An 18568-nucleotide genomic window follows, 5' to 3' on the forward strand; every position below is an offset into this window, starting at 1 on the left:
GGATATTGGAATCAATTCAGTGCATAGAAGCGTTGGCATAGAGAGGCAAATTCACAAAAAACACTGTTAACAAAGGGATTTCTAATTCAGATTGATTTGATTAGCAATAATCTTTAAATCTAATTTCTCAGGTAATGTTTCTTTCATCACTTTTTAGGGTAGCAAGCTGATGAACATCTCATTTACATTTTTACTAGCCTATAAAGTTTTCCTGCTTATGCTTTTTTTTACCTTACCCCGAAAGCAATACTTAATGTTTAAAAATAGCTTATAGAATCTATGGCAAAGACTTAGGTGTGAAAAAGAAAAGTGACACTTAGCTAGCATACCCTTACATCATTATTACAATTAATACATACTTAAAGCATTGTTTCTGAGACCATAAAATTACTGATTATGATGCATGATCTATGATTTTGTCTCAATTTCCAGACCAAAAGCCTAGACAGTAGGAGACTGCCTCCTTGCCTTTAATAAAGAGTATTCTGTAACACAGGGCACATTCAGTAACTGGAGCATAGAGTTTCTGGCTTCGACTTCTGAGAAAACCACTTTTGAATGCCACAGAAGATATAGTGTTCCTAAATCAAGTCTCAATTATTTAAGACTGTGTGTTTAGTTTCAGACTTAACGAATTTGACATGAAGCTTTCTCAGACTTTGCCATCATGGAACTGCAAATGACTATTCAGACCAAGTTTAAAGTTAATACCAATGAATAGTGATAAGAATACCTATCCATCATTAATGGATAGAGTAATATTTAAGCAATAATTTATAATGATGTGCATTGACTGGTATAGTTGGTCCTTGCCTATGCTTTTTGTACCTGAATTGTGGTAGCCCATTATGTTCATATAGGATTTGTTTCTCTGTCTGCAAAATTTGGGAGAAATCAGAGATAAGTTAACAGTGCTGCATACTGTGAAATCACATAGAGTTACATACCAGAATCTCAGAGAAAGAAATACAGACAGACGGACCCAGAGACAGAAAGTTTCTAAACTTTTTTACAAATCCAGCATTGATTCCAAAGCCCAACAAAGATCATTGCAATGGACTGAATGGGTCCTGAACTCTGTCAAATTCATATGTTGAAGCCCTAAACCCTAGTACCTCAGAATGTAATTGTATTCTGAGATAAGATTTTTAAAGACATAATTGAGTTACAGTGGTCCCTAATCCAATACAACTGGTATCCTTATAAGAAGAGGAGATTAGGACAGAGACAGAGAGACACCAGACATCTGTACACCAATACAACCATGTGAACACGCAGCAAGAAGGCCATCTGCAAGCCAAGGAGAGAAGCTTCAGAAGAAACAAAACCTGCCTACACCTTGATCTTGAACTTTTAGCTTCCAAACTGTGAGAAAATAAATTGTTATTTAAGTCATCTAGTCTGTGGTCTTTTGTTATGGAAGACCTCGCAAACTAATATAATAACACAAAAAAGAAAACCATAGACTAACTTCACTTATGAAATATTAGCAAAACAAGTTTAGTAGCAAGCTAAGAGAATAATGTGCCTTGACCAATTGTATCACTCTAGGAGTACAAAATCATTCAATGGAAGAATGACAATTGTTCTGGAAGCATCAGCCAATGCAATTAGGAAAGAGAAAAACAAGACTTTAATTATTAGAAGGAAGCAATATTATTACCACATCTAGGAAATATAATTGTCAACCAGGAATATACAAAAGACTCACCTAAGATATCTACTCGAAACAATAAATCAGTAAGTTCAATGGTTATAAAATTAAAAATCAATAATCAATAAAGTTTCCTATATATAAACTATAACAAATTAAAAAAAATACAGTGGGGCTTCCCTGGTGGCGCAGTGGTTGAGAGTCCGCCTGCCGATGCAGGGGACATGGGTTCGTGCCTGGTCCAGGAAGATCCCACATGCCATGGAGCAGCTGGGCCCGTGAGCCATGGCCCCTAAGCCTCTGCATCTGGAGCCTGTGCTCCACAACGGGAGAGGCCACAACAGTGAGAGGCCCGCGTACCGCGAACAAACAAACAAACAAAACAATGTCATTTGCATTAGCAGCTAAAAGATAAAATCCCTAGGAATAAATTTTAACAAACTCACAAGGGAAATATTCTGCAGAAACTTAAATAAATGGAAAGAAACATATTGTTCTTGAATAGGAAGACCCAATATTATGGGATTATTTATTTTTCCTAAATTAATATATAAATTAGGATTTAACCTAGTTAGGATACCATCACATTTTTTCCTTAGAAAAAAAAAGCCAATAACAATAAAATCAGAAACAAAATAGAACAAATAAAAAATGACAGCCTACTTTGTTAGCAATTGTGTTCTAGGCAGTGCCTAAGACTTAACATATATTAAGTCACTTAATACACACACACACACACACACACACACACACACAGCCAACATGGTGGGTAATAATATAATCTCCTTTCTAAAATTAGAAAACTGAGACCCAGAAAGGATAAATGACTTTCCCAATGGCATACAGCTAGTAAGTGGCAGATACTTTCTGAGATTTAAATGTAGAGAGTCTTTTGGAGTCCATGCTTTTTACTATTGTAATCTAGTGCCTCTAAAGTTCATATAAAAATTTAAAATGTAAGAATAGTAAGGAAATTCTGAAAACAAAGAAGTGCCAGGGGAGGGTACCTGCACTTTTAGATATTAAAACATAACCTAAAGGTACACTAACTAATAAAAGAGTTGTGTTTGCTATTAGCATTGGACTACACAGATAGACCCAAATACAAGACAAAGGGGAAAATAAGGAGTATTCAATACATATTGTTTGACTACCTGAATAACCTTTTGGGAAGAAAAATAAAAACTGAATTCCTATTTCATTCCTTATACTAAAAGACATTCCTGATAAAATCTACATATAGGGGGGAAAACAAAATTAAAAGTACTTGAGGTAAATATTTGTGATTTCCTTTTTACACAATCTTTAAAGGACCAAGTCTTTCTAAGCAGAGGCCACAAAGCAAAAAATTCAAAATCTAGTCACATAAATTTGAAAACATATATTAAAAAATGCTTAAAGAGGAAACTAATAAAATAGGCTGCAACAGATATGACAAAGCTTAAATCTTCAATGTACAAGGGTATCTTCCAAGTCAGTAAGAAAACAAAGTTAATACAAAAATAGGCAGCCTATAGGATAAGAAATTCAAAGAATCAACAGTGTATCAATTAAAAAAACCTCAATCCCTTACACTTAACAAGATTTTATTATTTATATAATTGGGAAAGATAATAGATATTGCTATTTTATGCAAAGGAAAGCAGGTATTCATACTGTAAAAGGTAAATAAATCCACTTTTTGAAAGGCTTTTTGGAAATAATTATCAAAATATAAAATTCACATACCCTTTTGCCCAGCTACAAATATACGCATAAATAATCATGGATGTTAAAAAGATAAGTCCATTACACCCCTCCTACCACATCAGTGTTCACACGTTAATGGCATTTCCAGGGTTCAACTATGTTGTAGCATGTATCAGTACTTCATTCCTTTTTATTGATGAATAAAATTCCATAGGATGGATATATCAAATTTTATGTATTCACTCATCAGCTGATATACATTTGTTTCTACTCTTTGATTATCATGAATAATAATGGTATGAACGTTCATGTACAAGTTTTCATGTGTCTTGGGTATATACCTAAAGTGGAATTACTGGGTCCTATAGTAATTCTATGTTTTACTTCTTCAGGAACTGCCACACTGTTCCAAAGCAGCTGTACCATTTTATCTTCCCACCAATAATGTATGTGTGTTCCAATTTCTCCATATCCTTACCAATTCTTTATATGATTTATTTTATTATATTCATCTTACTGGATATGATGTGGTATATCACTGTGGTTTTGACTTGCTTTTCCCTAATGACTAATGATGGACATCATTTCATGTGCTTCTTGGCCATTTGTATACCTTCTTTGGAGAAATGTTGGTTCAAATCCTGAGCCTATGTTTTAACGGGGTTATTTATAATTATTGTGTTGTATCTCCGTTATATTTTAAACTTTCATTTATATTAAATACTGCTCCTATAAGATTTTACATCTCAGAAAGGAAAAGAGAGGTTAATATGCATGGAGTGCCTACTGTGTGTCATAGTACGAGGCACATGTTACACATAGTGAGTAGTCATTATCCTGAGCTCTAGAAGAAGCCCTGAATGATGCTTCAAAAGTTATTAAAATAATTTGAATTTGGGTCAGCCAAAAGCAAAATTGTAAAACAAACGAAGGTGGTACCTCTTACTAATTATTGATTCATATTTTCAAGCTACCTTTCTCTCAGATATCTTTAAATCTTATTTCTCCTAATACTTTTTAGGGTAGTGTTTCTTAAATTTGAATATGTATATCAATCACCTGGGAATCTTGTTAAAGTGCTGACTTTAGGTAGGTCTGAGATTCTATTTTTTAACTAGTTCCCTGATGATCCTACATTGCTGGTCAGTGGATCATATTTCAATTAGCAAGGCTTTAGTGTATGAACTGATTACTAAGATTTTAACTATAAGAGCTAACCTCAAGGATTAGGAAATTTTGCATTTTTACAGAGGTGCCCTAAAATTTATAACTGCTTCAAAATCTAAAGAGTGAGTCTATGGTAGGCAGGGGAATTGATAATCTTGAACAGGGGCCTTATCTAGCATGTAAGAGGTGGTACACCCATTCAGGAAGAGGCCCTACTTGGCCACTTTCTCTAATGGAGGTGTTCCTAGCCTGACAACTTGAACACATGCTGTGACTACATAATGCAGGTTTAGAACCTGAAGGTTTAGTTGAAATTTTTCTTCCAGCATCAATTTATAATGAAAATAGAGGAGTAGTTGAAAAGAACTCCAGTTACACTACTGGTTGAACTGTATACATTTTGCTGTTTTGCTACATAAAGGCATTTATAATTATAACATGATTCTGATATAAACAAACCCTGTTGAAATAAATAAACCTTGAAAATGTTATGCTAAATAAAAGAAGTCAATCACAAAAGATCACATATTTTATGATTCCATTTATATGAAATGTCTAGAATAGCCAAAACTATAAAGATGGACAGTATGTTAGTGGTTGTCTAGGTCTAAGCAGTGAAGGGTAGATGGGACTGATGGCTATTGGATATTACGTTTCCTTTTGGGTGATAAACATGTTCTAAAATTATAGTGATGATTATACAATTCTGTGAATTTGCTAAAAAAACCATTGAATTGTACATTTAAATGGGTGACCTACATGGCATATAAATTTTATCTCAACAAAGCTGTTTAAAAATGTAATGCAGAAATATCAGAGATAAGGAATAGAGCTTAGAAGAATGGGTTTCATATAAAGAGGCACCAGAATACCTTGATGTGCTTAGTCTTTGAGACAATTCAGAGCTGAGAATAGAGCACATTTCCCTGATATTTAAATTCTAAGTTTCTATCTACCACTTCCAAAGCTTAAATTCTGGTCAGGTGGGCTGAGAAGTTGCTGTTTGGATTAAAAGAAGGGCAGTGTAGCATTGTGAGAGCTGGCTCTGACACCACACAGCATGTAAACACCCACTCTTCCAATTATTACCTCTGTCACCTTGGACAAGTTACATAACTCCTCTCTGCCTCAGTTTTTTCATCTGGGAAATGAGGATAAAATTTCGAATGAAGATGAAGTCAGTTTTCTGATTCCAGATGAAGTTCATAAGGGATTATTGCCTAGTTATAAACTGGAGGCATATCTGATACTTTTAAGCTATAAAACTCATGAGTATATTATCTCTTTAAAAGGGAGAGAGAGAGAGAGAGAGAGAGAGAGAGAGAGAGAGAGAGAGAGAAACCACATTTTATAATTCCAAGAATTCACTTGTTTGTGCCTTTGGAAAGAAAACTCAAGCCATTTTAAAAGAAATAACAGGGTCAGAAGCTTCTTGGTATACAAAACTCTCTCCTGAAACATTCAGATGATTTAGTTAAGAATGAACTGGAACAACATCAACAACATTTCCTTGAAATCAGATATAAATTCCAAAAGAACTGGGAAGCATTTGTGAAGCAGTGCTTGAGTAAGTGCTTACAATCCAAAAATGGGATGAGGTAGGATAGAATAAATTCAACTATGAAAATAATATTATCACCTGCACAAAGTATATATGAAACTATGCCTTTCTGTGAAAAAGAAAACACTCCATAGTTCCTATACATTATATATTGCATCATCCCAGACATGCTTTTCTCTTTGCTATTCAGTTGCCTAAAGCTACACATAATTGATTTGTCTCCTGATAACTGCAGAAACGACTGCGTGAAACACCAAAGTGTAACAGCTTTTAAAAGAGATACTCGAGACTAAGTATGAAGTGGGGTGTATACACTTGGGGTGTATGTATGTGTGTGCATGTGAGGGTATGTGTGTGTATTGAATGCTCACATACATGCATTATATCTCCATGGGTTCTTATGCCCATTTACTAAGTGCCATATACAGTTATACTTGAATCAATTACTATTGCTTTAATTGTACATGTAGCAATATCTGGGCCTTAGACAGTAACATATTCAGTTTCTGTTTTGTTTTCTCAATACTTGTTTGGTGTCTTATGGCTGCAAGCCCTGTTTCAGCAATACATACAAGAGTCATAAGGGAGTAATTGTTTTTTTTAATTACAAAACTACAGATGTGAAGTCAGATAACCAGGTTTGAGTCCTATCCATCTCATTTATTTATTATCTGCATGGTCCTGTGGAAGTCATTTAACTTCTTCAATCCTCAGTTTCCTCACTGGTAAACTGAGTCTAAAGGTAACTATCTCACAGGTGAACCAAACGACAAACGTATGTGAATGATAAAACACTATCATCACATGTTAGTTAATTGTTCTCATTTTCCATGCTTGAGAGAGTATATGACTCATGTACCCTCTGGACTCAAAGGGGAGAAGAGAGTTTAATGCATGTTTATTGATTGTCGACAGAATCTCCGGCCTTGCATAAAGCAGCACATGCATATGTATTGATAGATGGATAAATTAGTCAGGGAGAAGTAGTGAGACTCAGGACAACCAATATTTGCCTGCTTTTCAGAGCACAGTAAATCTAAATCTGAGTCTCAAATTGCAGTCAGCATGTCTAGGAGTTTGCAGCACGTGTTCTCCTCTATTATTGAAGAAGACAGCTGCCTAGTCAATGTAAATTTTATTGTAAAATTGTTTAATAGAATTTACAATTATGGGAGGACAAACACACTTGAGACACTAATGGAGGGTCTGAATTTGATATGCGTAGACAAAGAGGCCTGTCAGACTTAGCATCAGTTATTGTTTCACAGAAAAATGTGGGCAATAAAGGAAAGTGACTACTAATGAAAGGAAACTCCCACTGATCCATTGCCACCATTCCTGCTAACCAAGAGTAAAAACTAGGAGTGGAATAAGCATCTAAATTTTTGGTATAGCAAATAAATACTATTATGTATATTTTACCCTATTGCACTCAACATTTCTACACCATATGATACCCAGGATCTTTATCTATTGAAACTCTCTATACCTTTAATTATTGTGAGACTATATTATCCTTGTTTCCCTCACACCACTCTGACCAATCCTTCTTTGTCTCCTCAATGGCTATTCAGTAATTCCTAAAGTCTCTGTGGATGTTCTCTTAGGCTTAGCCCTTGGCCAAATTTCAGCTACTGTTATGGCTGCAAATATCACGTATAATTTCCAAAAACTTTCATTAAGTCCCAACTTCTCCACTGAATACTAGTTGTATATTTTTAAATGATTAACAAACATTTCCACTTGAAAACTTGTATGTGATCAGCAAATCAACGTGTCTGGAGGTAACTGGTTTTTCCTCAGAATTAAATCCTTTATCCAATCCTTTATCTTTGTCTATTTAATCATCATATCATCACTCTGGAATCCACACTAAATACTGAAGTCAGAGAAATCCTCTTCAACACATTATTTATCATGTCTCCAATCATTCTCTTGCTCAAAAAGTCTCAATGGCTCCTCATTTCCTAGTGGAAAAAAATCCTATTGGCTGTAAGTGTGTTTAAGTGTGGGAACTTCTGTGTTTTATTCATCTGTTTATCTACCACACCATATAGTCTTGTGTATTGTACATCATAAACTATAATAGTTACTTATTGAATTGAGTTAAACTCCTTGGACTTCCATTTTCAGTTTCTTTTTTTTTTCTTTTTTTTGCGGTACACGGGCCTCTCACTGTTGTGGCCTCTCCCGTTGTGGAGCACAGGCTCTGGACGCGCAGGCTCAGCGGCCATGGCTCACGGGCCAGCAGCTCCGCGGCATGTGGGATCTTTGCGGACTGGGGCACGAACCTGTGTCCCCTGCATCGGTAGGCGGACTCTCAACCATTGCGCCACCAGGGAAGCCCTTCGGTTTCTTTAATCTGGTCCATTCCTAACATCCTACAAGGACCCTTCACAATCTGTTTCACGCTATCATTCTATTCACTCTCCCCTAAATGTACTCGACTCATTTGTCCTCAGTTTTAGACATGATTCCTCTTCTTTTCTATGTCCAGTTCTTACCACTTTTCAAAGTTCAGCCCAATTTCAAACCACCTCTCATAAATCCTTCCCTAAATCTTCTAGTCCACCTTGATCTCTATTCCCAGTAAAATCCTAACACTTCTAAATTTGTGTTCTTTGCCATTCCTTGCTATGTAATGATCATATTTCTAATTATTCCTAATATCAAACCCACTCTGATCTTTGACTCTTTCTCTTCTATAGTTATGACCATATTGATATTTTACTTTTGAATTGCTTATATAAACTTTCTTGTGTATTTATTTTGTGTGTCCAGCTACACTATAAAGTCTTTAGGGGGAAAATCTATGCCTTATTTTCTTGTATCATTCCCATATTCTAGCACAATGTTATGGAAAAAGTAGAGGCTCAAAAATATTTGCTAAATGGATGAATGAGTGTGTGTGTGGGGAAATGCATTAAAAGTGGGTATTGCAATTAACAGCTGTGAAGGAAATATTTCAAATTAAAAAATTCTGTATTTTGAATATGATGCTTTCAGGTTTTTTGGATACCATTTTCCTATATGATCTGTAACTTAATTAGCTCATTAGATAAGAAGAGAATAAAGACTAACGTATACATACCTGCTTTATGCAGTATCCATGATTGACTATAAAAGTCATTAAATGTTATATCAGAGCTAATGAAGGAAGTTGGAGAACCCATGGAGAACCATGAGACAAGAGTAGAGATCTATTTGGAATTATTTTGGTAAAATCTGCCCTAAGGCTGGTAGAATCAATATAATATCTCCTTCCATACTATGATAAAGCAAGAAAACAGTTATTTGAATAGGAGATGAAGAGACCAAGCTCTTAACCACCTTGTTTTTGACCCTGTTATAATTCTATCACTCAAAAATGTGATTAGCTCAGTACTAGACAAAAAGGATTTTGTTTTGCAAAACATATTCTGAAAAGAATATGTGGCACATATATACAATGGAATATTACTCAGCCATAAAGAAACAAAATTGAGTTATTTGTAGTGAGGTGGATGGACCTAGAGACTGTCAAACAAAGTGAAGTCAGTCACAAAGAGAAGAACAAATACCATATGCTAACACATATATATGGAATCTAAAAAAAAAAAAAAGGTTCTGAAGAACCTAGGGGAAGGACAGGAATAAAGATGCAGACATAGAGAATAGACTTGAGGACATGGGGAGGGGGAAGGGTAAGCTGGGACGAAGTGAGAGAGTGGCATGGACATATATACACTACCAAATGTAAAATAGATAGCTAGTGGGAAGCAGCCGCCTAGCACAGGGAGATCAGCTCGGTGCTTTGTGTACACCTAGAGGGATGAGATAGGGAGGGTGGGAGGGAGACACAAGAGGGAGGAGATATGGGGATATATGTATACATATAGCTGATTCACTTTGTTATACAGCAGAAACTAACACACCATTGTAAAGCAATTATACTCCAAAAAGATGTTAAAAAAAAAACCAAACTTCTGTCATTTTCCTGGCATTAAGAGGTTGAATGTGTTAGTCACTGGGACTTAATGTCTACCTCATTAATTCTTCTACCCAGACTTCATATAATTACCTTCCCTTTATCACTAACCTCGGTTTCTTTTTTGGAAACCATTTACATTTAAGTGATTCTAATGGGATTTTCCCTCTCCTAATAAGTAATACAAATTCATTTATATTTATAATAAATTTCATAAGAAAGATTTATTTTCTGGGAAATAAGATAATTTATTTTCAGGGAAATATAGTAAGGAGTGGAAATGTCAACATGAAGGAAACTATTTCACTCCCATTGAGATATATTAATATTTATTGAATGAAGAGCCCTTCAACTTTACACTGTTAAGAGGGATGACTCACACCTATTTTACAGGTTTTATTTATGATTTTATATGCAGCTCTATTTGTTCATAATTGTGCATGTGTGTGTAAGTGAGGAAAGTACACTTTAACTTGCAACATGACTAAAAGGGAGAAATAGATAACTACTTAATAATGAAGACATAAGACTGCTTATTTATTACACTGTTGAGCTTACATGTGATTACCACAATTAATAGAGTGTGAAAATCATGGAAGTTTGAGTAAAATGACCAAGATTCCAGACATGGCTTTTTTTTCTCAATGGCTTTGTAATCTGTAAAAACAATTACTGTACAGAGCCTTTGTTTTATAACTACTAAATGGCAGTGACAATAAAAACTATTTCATGAGGATATGTTCAGTAAATTAAATAAACAATGTAAATTAAAGTGCTCTGCATACATGAAATTAATATCTCAACAATTAAGTTTAAGATAAGAGCCAGAGTCCCTCCTCTGGCCTTTAAAACACTGCAATCTTGTTTGTAACCATCACCTGACTTTGTCTCCATCACTCTGCCTCCAGCCCATATACACTAGTGACTTTGGCTCACTCATGCCCCTCCAATACACTTAGCTATTTTCTGCCCCAGGGCCTTTGCAGATACTACTATATATATTAATGATAGCTTCACTATATAGCTTATTTAAAATGGTGCCCACTTCTTCACTCTGCTTTCATTTTACCTCATTTTATTATTTTTCTTGTACTCACTACTAACATTATATAATATTTTTTCCTTATTGTTTGTTTTTTCCTTATTGTTTCCTTATAGATAGCTAGTGGGAAGGAGCCGCCTAGCACAGGGAGATCAGCTCGGTGTTTTGTGTACACCTAGAGGGATAGACAACACTACAACTAAATTTCAAACAATTGCCTGTTTTAATTGCTACTCTCACCTCAGTAACTAGAACAGTATCTGGCACACAACAGATGCTTAATAAATCAAATAATGCACACGTGAATGAATTAATGAATAATTTTTCATTGAGTCCTTACCATGAATGAAGCAATCTGCAAAGTGCTTTATACCGATTATCTAATTTAATCATTACAATAGGCTTATCACTATTTCTATTTTATAAATGAGGAAAACAGAGGTGTCTGAAGGTACAGTAACTTGCTTGAGGTAAATATAGCAAGTGGTGGAAACAGTTGCCTGACTCCAATACCTATGCTTTTAATCACTGCTATATAGCCTCTGTATATCCAGCCATCTTTATATTAATTGATGTTTGATTACACTGTTACAAAATAGACTGAATTTACTATCAAAAGAATATTTATATAGCTTAATTTGAACCCCAAAAGAAATGTGTGTGTGTTCATTAGTTAAAATTAAACCAACCCCTAGAATCTCAAAAGCCACCATTTGAAAACAAGAATCCAAAGAGGTAGGTTTGTTTTCACAGGTGGCCAAGATATGACTTACCTCCAGGTGACCAGCAATTGTAGCAATATGCAGGGCAGTGAGGCCGCCATACCCAACCTGCTGTATGTCAGCTCCACTGTGAAGCAGAGAAGTGATCAATTCTGCACTATCCTGCAAGGAAACACATCTTTAGTGTTACTTTTCTCTCAATAGCAGTTTTGAACACTGTGCAACAGGATATATTGATTCCCTGACTGTCAGCCAATTTAGGCGCTCAAAGAAAACTTAAGTGTGATTTCTGGCACAAGAGCACATGAGAAAGCAAAGAGCAGCTCTCAGATGGTTGAAATGTAGGAACAGATGACAGGCTGTTCAATTATAATCAATCTTCTACCACTTGACCATGAAAGACAGAAAGGACATTTACCTATGGTGAGGCTCTTGCAAACTCAACTCAAACGTACATGTAGGTCACTCCAATAAATGTGCTTTCTCCAGAAACTGCACTATTGAACTGGCTGCAGTGGGCCACTTCATGGTAGTTCAGTACTTGATTTTTCTCTAACACATATGTGTCATGGGTCCTATACATAATTAACGACATAGTGTCATGGGCTCTATATGTAATTAATCAGTAGTGTCTTTCTTAACTTGACTCATTAAAATGTTTTCGCTCAGTGAAAATGTTTGAAACATTGCTTGAGCATTTAAATTAGAACACTTTATGCATGACCAAAATAATCCTTCCTTTCTTCACACTATTATTTGCACTGTATTTCTATCTTTGGAGAGACATGGTGCTTTTTAATAATATTAATAGAAATTAACATTCATTGAATTTTTATTATGTAATTAAACTTTCATACCCATTAACTTATTTAAACCTGGCACATGGAGACTTCAAAAATAGTTGTTGATAAAAAATGAATTAAATATTTCTCTAAGCAATCCTATGAAAAATAACTACTATAAACCTCATTTTATAAGTCAGAACACTCAAAAGAGTAATGTGGAGGGCCACATATTCACAAAACTCCAGATCTGGAAGGGAATGCAAAGAAAGCTCTTCATGTTTAACTCTCTCCCTCAAAGTGAGAATTCAAACCACAACTTCTATAATACTTGGCCCATCAATATCTCAAACACACCCAGTGGCAAGAAAATCAAGTCTTCATGGGATAGGCATTGCATTTATGCATATACATAAAATTTCAAATACTGTCAGTTAAGAAAATCCTTCCAGGGCTTCCCTGGTGGCGCAGTGGTTGAGAGTCCGCCTGCCGATGCAGGGGACACGGGTTCGTGCCCTGGTCTGGGAAGATCCCACATGCCGCGGAGCGGCTGGGCCCGTAAGCCATGGCCACTAAGCCTGCGCGTCCGGAGCCTGTGCTCCGCAACGGGAGAGGCCACAACAGTGAGAGGCCCGCGTACCGCAAAAAAAAAAAAAAAAAAAAGAAAATCCTTCCATTAAAAAATGAAGTTTGATTTCTTAATGCTGTCACACATAAGTGAAGGTTGAGAAGTTATAAAAATTGAAAAACTTTAGCAAAGAACTTCATATAAAAAAATTAATGTTATAGTTTCCAAATCTTCCACTCTACACCTGCTCTAGCAAGAAAGTTAAAGATTTCATCTTCCTTTACTCTTCCATTGCCTCCCTCTACTCAGTTTACAGACTTAACGTTTTCTCCATTCTAAAAAAACCAAACAAACAGACAAAAAAAAACCAGCATTTTTTCCACTGAGGTAAGCTAATTTTATCTATATCCTTTCTGTCTCCAAAAATTGACTGATTTAGGAACTTAGCCCTAAGCTATTTTCTCATTCTAATTGCCACCTTTGGTAATTCTTATACAATCTGATAACTTCATTTTTGGTCCTGACTTCTCTGTTAAGTCTAAATTCCATATATCCTGCCTACCAATGGCATCTCAAATTAAAAATTCAAAAGCGCTCTTGTGAATACCATTCATAATTTCCCAAGTGTGACCTATCATCTCCTAGCATTCCTTATTCACATTAATGGCACTTTCTTATTCCAACTGACCTTGAGTCACTTCAACTCAATCAGTTTCAGAATTCTGCTGGTTTTGACTCACTAGTACCTCTCACATTTCTTCTCCTTATTTCCAACATCACCCTACATAGCCTCCTGAATGGTCTCCTTGACTAAGCCTTTTTTCATTGCAGTCCATCATCTACACTATTAGCAGATAAATTTTCTTACACACAGTTTTGACCACATCATTCTCTTTTTCAATAAACCTTTCATACACTCAACAAAAACTTCTTGAATATATAAATATGCTCACAACATATGTGTTGAAACAATGTTTGAGCAGTGGGAACACTGAGGTGAGAGAGATAGTTAAATCCCTGCTTTCATGGAGCTTATATTTTTACTGTGTATATATGTGAGAGGAGACAGAGAAAATAAACAAAAAAATATTATATACAGTGTCATAAAGTACCAATGGCTATAAGAGGAAAGAGGCAAATGATAAAATGACTACTTTAAATTGAGTAGTCAGGGAAAGCTTCACTGAGGAGGTAAACTTTGAGATAAATGGTAAATTCCAAAAAGGGGAAATCTAAGTCACAATTTCGAGGATGGCCATTAAATGACAGGGAATAGCTAGTGCAACAGTCCTAAGATGGAAGTAAGCTTAGTGTGTTTAAGGCCAGTGTTGAGTATAAGGTTAAGAAATAAAAGAAGGAAAAAGTATTGTGCAAGATAAGGTCAAAGATATCTGATCTTGTAGGACTTTGCAGGCCACTGTATTGGGTATTCAAATTTTTTCCAAGAGCAATAAATAGCAGTAGAATGACATGACACAGAGATAGGGAAGAACAGGAAAAGGTAGTTTCTGAGGCAGAAATAAAATGTTTTGTTTTTCACATGTTAAATTTGGTATACTTACGATGCAGGGTTAAGATTGTGGGTACTAGAATTAGCGTCCCTAGTTAGAATACCAGCTCTGCTAATGACTATGTAATCTAAGGCAAGTTACATAATACATTTACACTAATTTCCTTGGTTATAAAAAAAGGGGACAACAACTGTATCCACCTGATTTGATGCATATATAAACTGTATATCCACAATTGATTTGATAATGCATATACACTGAAGCACTTAAATGGTACCTGGCAAAACAATACTAAGTAAATTCATTACCATTAGACATGGACGTCTCAGACTCAGTATAGGTTCCAAAAAAGATATAGACTTGACTCCATCGTCTAGCTCCTCTTTCTCCTTTCGTTTTACTTCCTCCCCACACTTCACTTCTGCTTCACTAGTTACTCATGGAAATAATCAAAAGAATAAAACATAAAAAAGCTCTGAACCAGTACTGGAAATTAAGAAACGTCTACTAGTTCTGCCTCCTCCAAAAAAAAAAAAAACAATTCACAGAAATTCACTCCCACCTCACCAATAACCTTTAATTTTGAATGGGGAGGGCTAAAGACATGAATAGTCTAGATAAACGGGAAAGCCATCACCTTAAAACATTTTTCCTTGCCGATGGACAGGCATTTAAATGCAGGGAGGTGAAGATGGTATTTTTAAGCATAAAATCATTTTTTTAATAGAGGGAAGTATGAGCAAATAAAAGTATTAGAAAAACACAATATTATAAGATAAATGACAAATTGGAGAAATATACACAACATATAAAACTGACAAGTGGTTTGTATATTTAATATATGAAGAACTCATACAAATCATTAAAAAGATGGATATTCTTTAATTCAACTAATATTTATTAATGAACATCTACCTTATGACAAGTACCATATTAGGCTAAATTAAAATAAATTATATGAAAATCATGGAGCATATGAAATATTTATCTATCAGGCAGATTCTTGTAAACACACGTTCATCTTTTCCTCAACTGTCTTTGTATTTTATTTAGCTGGAATTTGTGGATTTTAAGAGAAAGCGTGTTGTGATTCCTTCAGAATAGGCAAATAGTGTGGACAAAAGTTAAAAGTAATAAATTACCCTTTCCTATCTTTGTTGGATTTCTCAAGCTGACCTCTGATTGATCTAAATATATCTTAATATTTATTAAGTACTATAAAAATAGAACTCTAATTTTACCAAGCTATGCTAAAATGTAACAAAACAATCACTGCTACTTATAAATTATTTACTATGGGTTAAGTACCAAGTAAAATCATCTCTTTCCAACTTCACAATTTACCTATGAGAAAAATATTACAAACCCTATTTTATAGTTGATGACAGTCAGTTTCAAGAATTTAAAGTACTTGCAGAGCCTTAAGTAGTTTGTAAGTGCTGGAGCTAGATACAAACTCAGGTCTGTATGATTCCAAAGTCCATACTTCACTTTTGACTTTCCATAGTGCTTTCACTGGTCTTTCTTTGGTGCCAAGCTCAAGGAAACAGTTGAGAGGATACCATTTTATTGTATTTTGTTGTATTTAACTGACAAGTCTCAAATATTTCTCCCCTACTCTACAGAAATATTGTTTCCTGATGGAATAATTTTAAAATTCAGCAATCTGGTGCACATCTCCTGGAAAGGAAATTGATAGAAAATAAAAACATCAGGCAAATTTTAAATATTATAAAGCTGATCTCGCTTATTACTTGTACTCTGCAATATACTAAAGTATCTGAGGGCAAGTTTTTTAAAAGAAAGACTCTTAAGACTTGCATTAGGAATATTATTCTGGGGAACTGACAGGTTTTCCCTTAGGTTTTTCCCTCTCTAGCCAAATTTACATTATTATTATTCAGTGGGCCACACAGAAGCATTCTAAACTGTGGGGGTAAATAAGCCTCTGTAATGCATTCACATGTACAATACTTATTATTTTTAAACAAAGGAAAATCCTTATGTGGAAAGGTGAAGCTTGGACAAAAAAATCAGTCCAACTATCTCCTTGAAAAATAGAATTGGGGGTACAATAGACCTCTGAAGATTTATGTAAATGGATGAAAATTTTTTGTACTGGTATCGACTCCAACTTTGTCCTACGCATAAAACTCTAATACAGAATCTACTCTCTTGCTTCTTGTTAACTCTGTAATTGTTACTATAGATAAATCCAGGAAAAGTAGCTATTAGTGTCAGAGAGCTCAGATTCTCTACTACCAAATTACATAAATTAAACACACACACACACACACACACACACACACACACGTATGTTTTTGCCAATTCTATTCCAGAATAAAAATTAAACTGGGACTATTTAATGTCTAAATTTTACTTTCTTCTGTTTATGGAAATATGCCCTCTGGAAGTTTTAAAATATAGCAAGCATTCATTTACAATCTTATGATTTAGATGTGAAATCTATGACCCATCTCCTTGCACCTGGGTGGATTGTGACCAAAAGAGTATGGCAGGGCTTCCCTGGTGGCACAGTGGTTAAGAATCCACCTGCCAATGCAGGGGACATGGGTTTAAGCCCTGGTCTGGGAAGATCCCACATGCCGCGGAGCAACTAAGCCCATGAACCACAACTACTGAGCCTGCGCTCTAGAGCCCGTGAGTCACAACTACTGAGCCTGTGCGCCTACAGCCCGTGCTCCGCAACAAGAGAAGCCACCACAATGAGAAGCCCACGCACTGCAATGAAGAGTAGCCCCCACTCACTGCAACGAGAGAAAGCCTGCGTGCAGCAGCAAAGACCCAACACAGCCAATAAATAAATAAATATAATAAATCTATTAAAAAATAAAAAAAGACTATGGCAGAAGTGAGCTATGTTTCTTCCAAGGCTAGGCCATAGAAAGTCACATAGCTTCCTCCTTGTTTTCTGGAAAACTTGCTCTTGAAGCTCCGAGCTACCATGTAAGAAGTTTGACTAACTTGAGGAAACCATGCTGTAAGGAAGCTTAGGCCATATGGAAAAGGTACATAGCACATAAAGATTCTCCAATCAAATGACCCATCTAAGACCAGCCTTATAGTCACCCCAGCCCAGGCACCAGACATGTGAAGCCTCCAGAGGATTCTAATTCCCCAGCTGATGGAGTAACTCCCAGTCATTCATGTCTTCTCAGCTAAGGCCCTAAATACAGTAGAGCAGAATCAAGCCATCCCCACTATGTCTTGTCTGAATTTCTGAAATGAGAATCCATGAGAATAATAAAATGATTGTTGTATTATAGGACTAAGTTTGGGGTAGTTGGTTTTGCCTCAACAGATAATCAAAATATCTCATAGAAGAAAATATAGAAAATAAAGGAATAAATAAAAATTTAATAACCTGCAGTCCTACCATTAATCACTATTATCATTTATGTGTGTGTTTATTTTCTTTCATTCTTTTTCCTAGCTATGTACCTTCATAAAACTACATAGAGCACAGATTAGCACAGCAAAGCAAACCTGTATTTGCATACTGATGGCCACTTCCTACATTTGGAAGTCATTTCTTAACCTCTTGAGCTGTGGGTTCTTTTTATTTTCTGTAAAATGAAGTTCATAATAGTATAAATCTCATAGAGTTGTGAGGATTAAATCAAATCATGTAAGCATTTATCACAATGTTTGAAACAATTTTTATCATCAATTACTATGTACACAATTGAGTTCATACTACACATAGAGGTAGGTAATCTCCCTTTTTCATTTACTATAAAATCATGAGAATCTCCCCATGTTTGGAAGATGTAGAGATGCACCACTCAGATCTCCCTTCAAGAAAGTGTGCCAGGAGGGTGGTTAGCTGGCAGCTTCCCTCAGCTAGCTCATTCAGGATTCACTGCAGCATTAGAGCTGAGATT

General features: G+C 35.5%; 1 protein-coding gene across 1 annotated transcript in view; it reads right to left on the bottom strand.

Moving 5' to 3' along the window:
- TNNI3K (TNNI3 interacting kinase) overlaps window positions 1-18568 on the bottom strand; it is a 296461-nt gene that overhangs the window by 234100 nt on the left and 43793 nt on the right. The window contains exon 9 of the mRNA XM_019919967.2: window positions 11854-11964. Coding sequence (XP_019775526.1) covers window positions 11854-11964 — 111 coding nt within the window. The remainder of the gene's footprint in view (window positions 1-11853; window positions 11965-18568) is intronic.

This window comes from Tursiops truncatus, chromosome 1 (assembly GCF_011762595.2).
Source record: "Tursiops truncatus isolate mTurTru1 chromosome 1, mTurTru1.mat.Y, whole genome shotgun sequence".
Taxonomy (NCBI): domain Eukaryota; kingdom Metazoa; phylum Chordata; class Mammalia; order Artiodactyla; family Delphinidae; genus Tursiops; species Tursiops truncatus.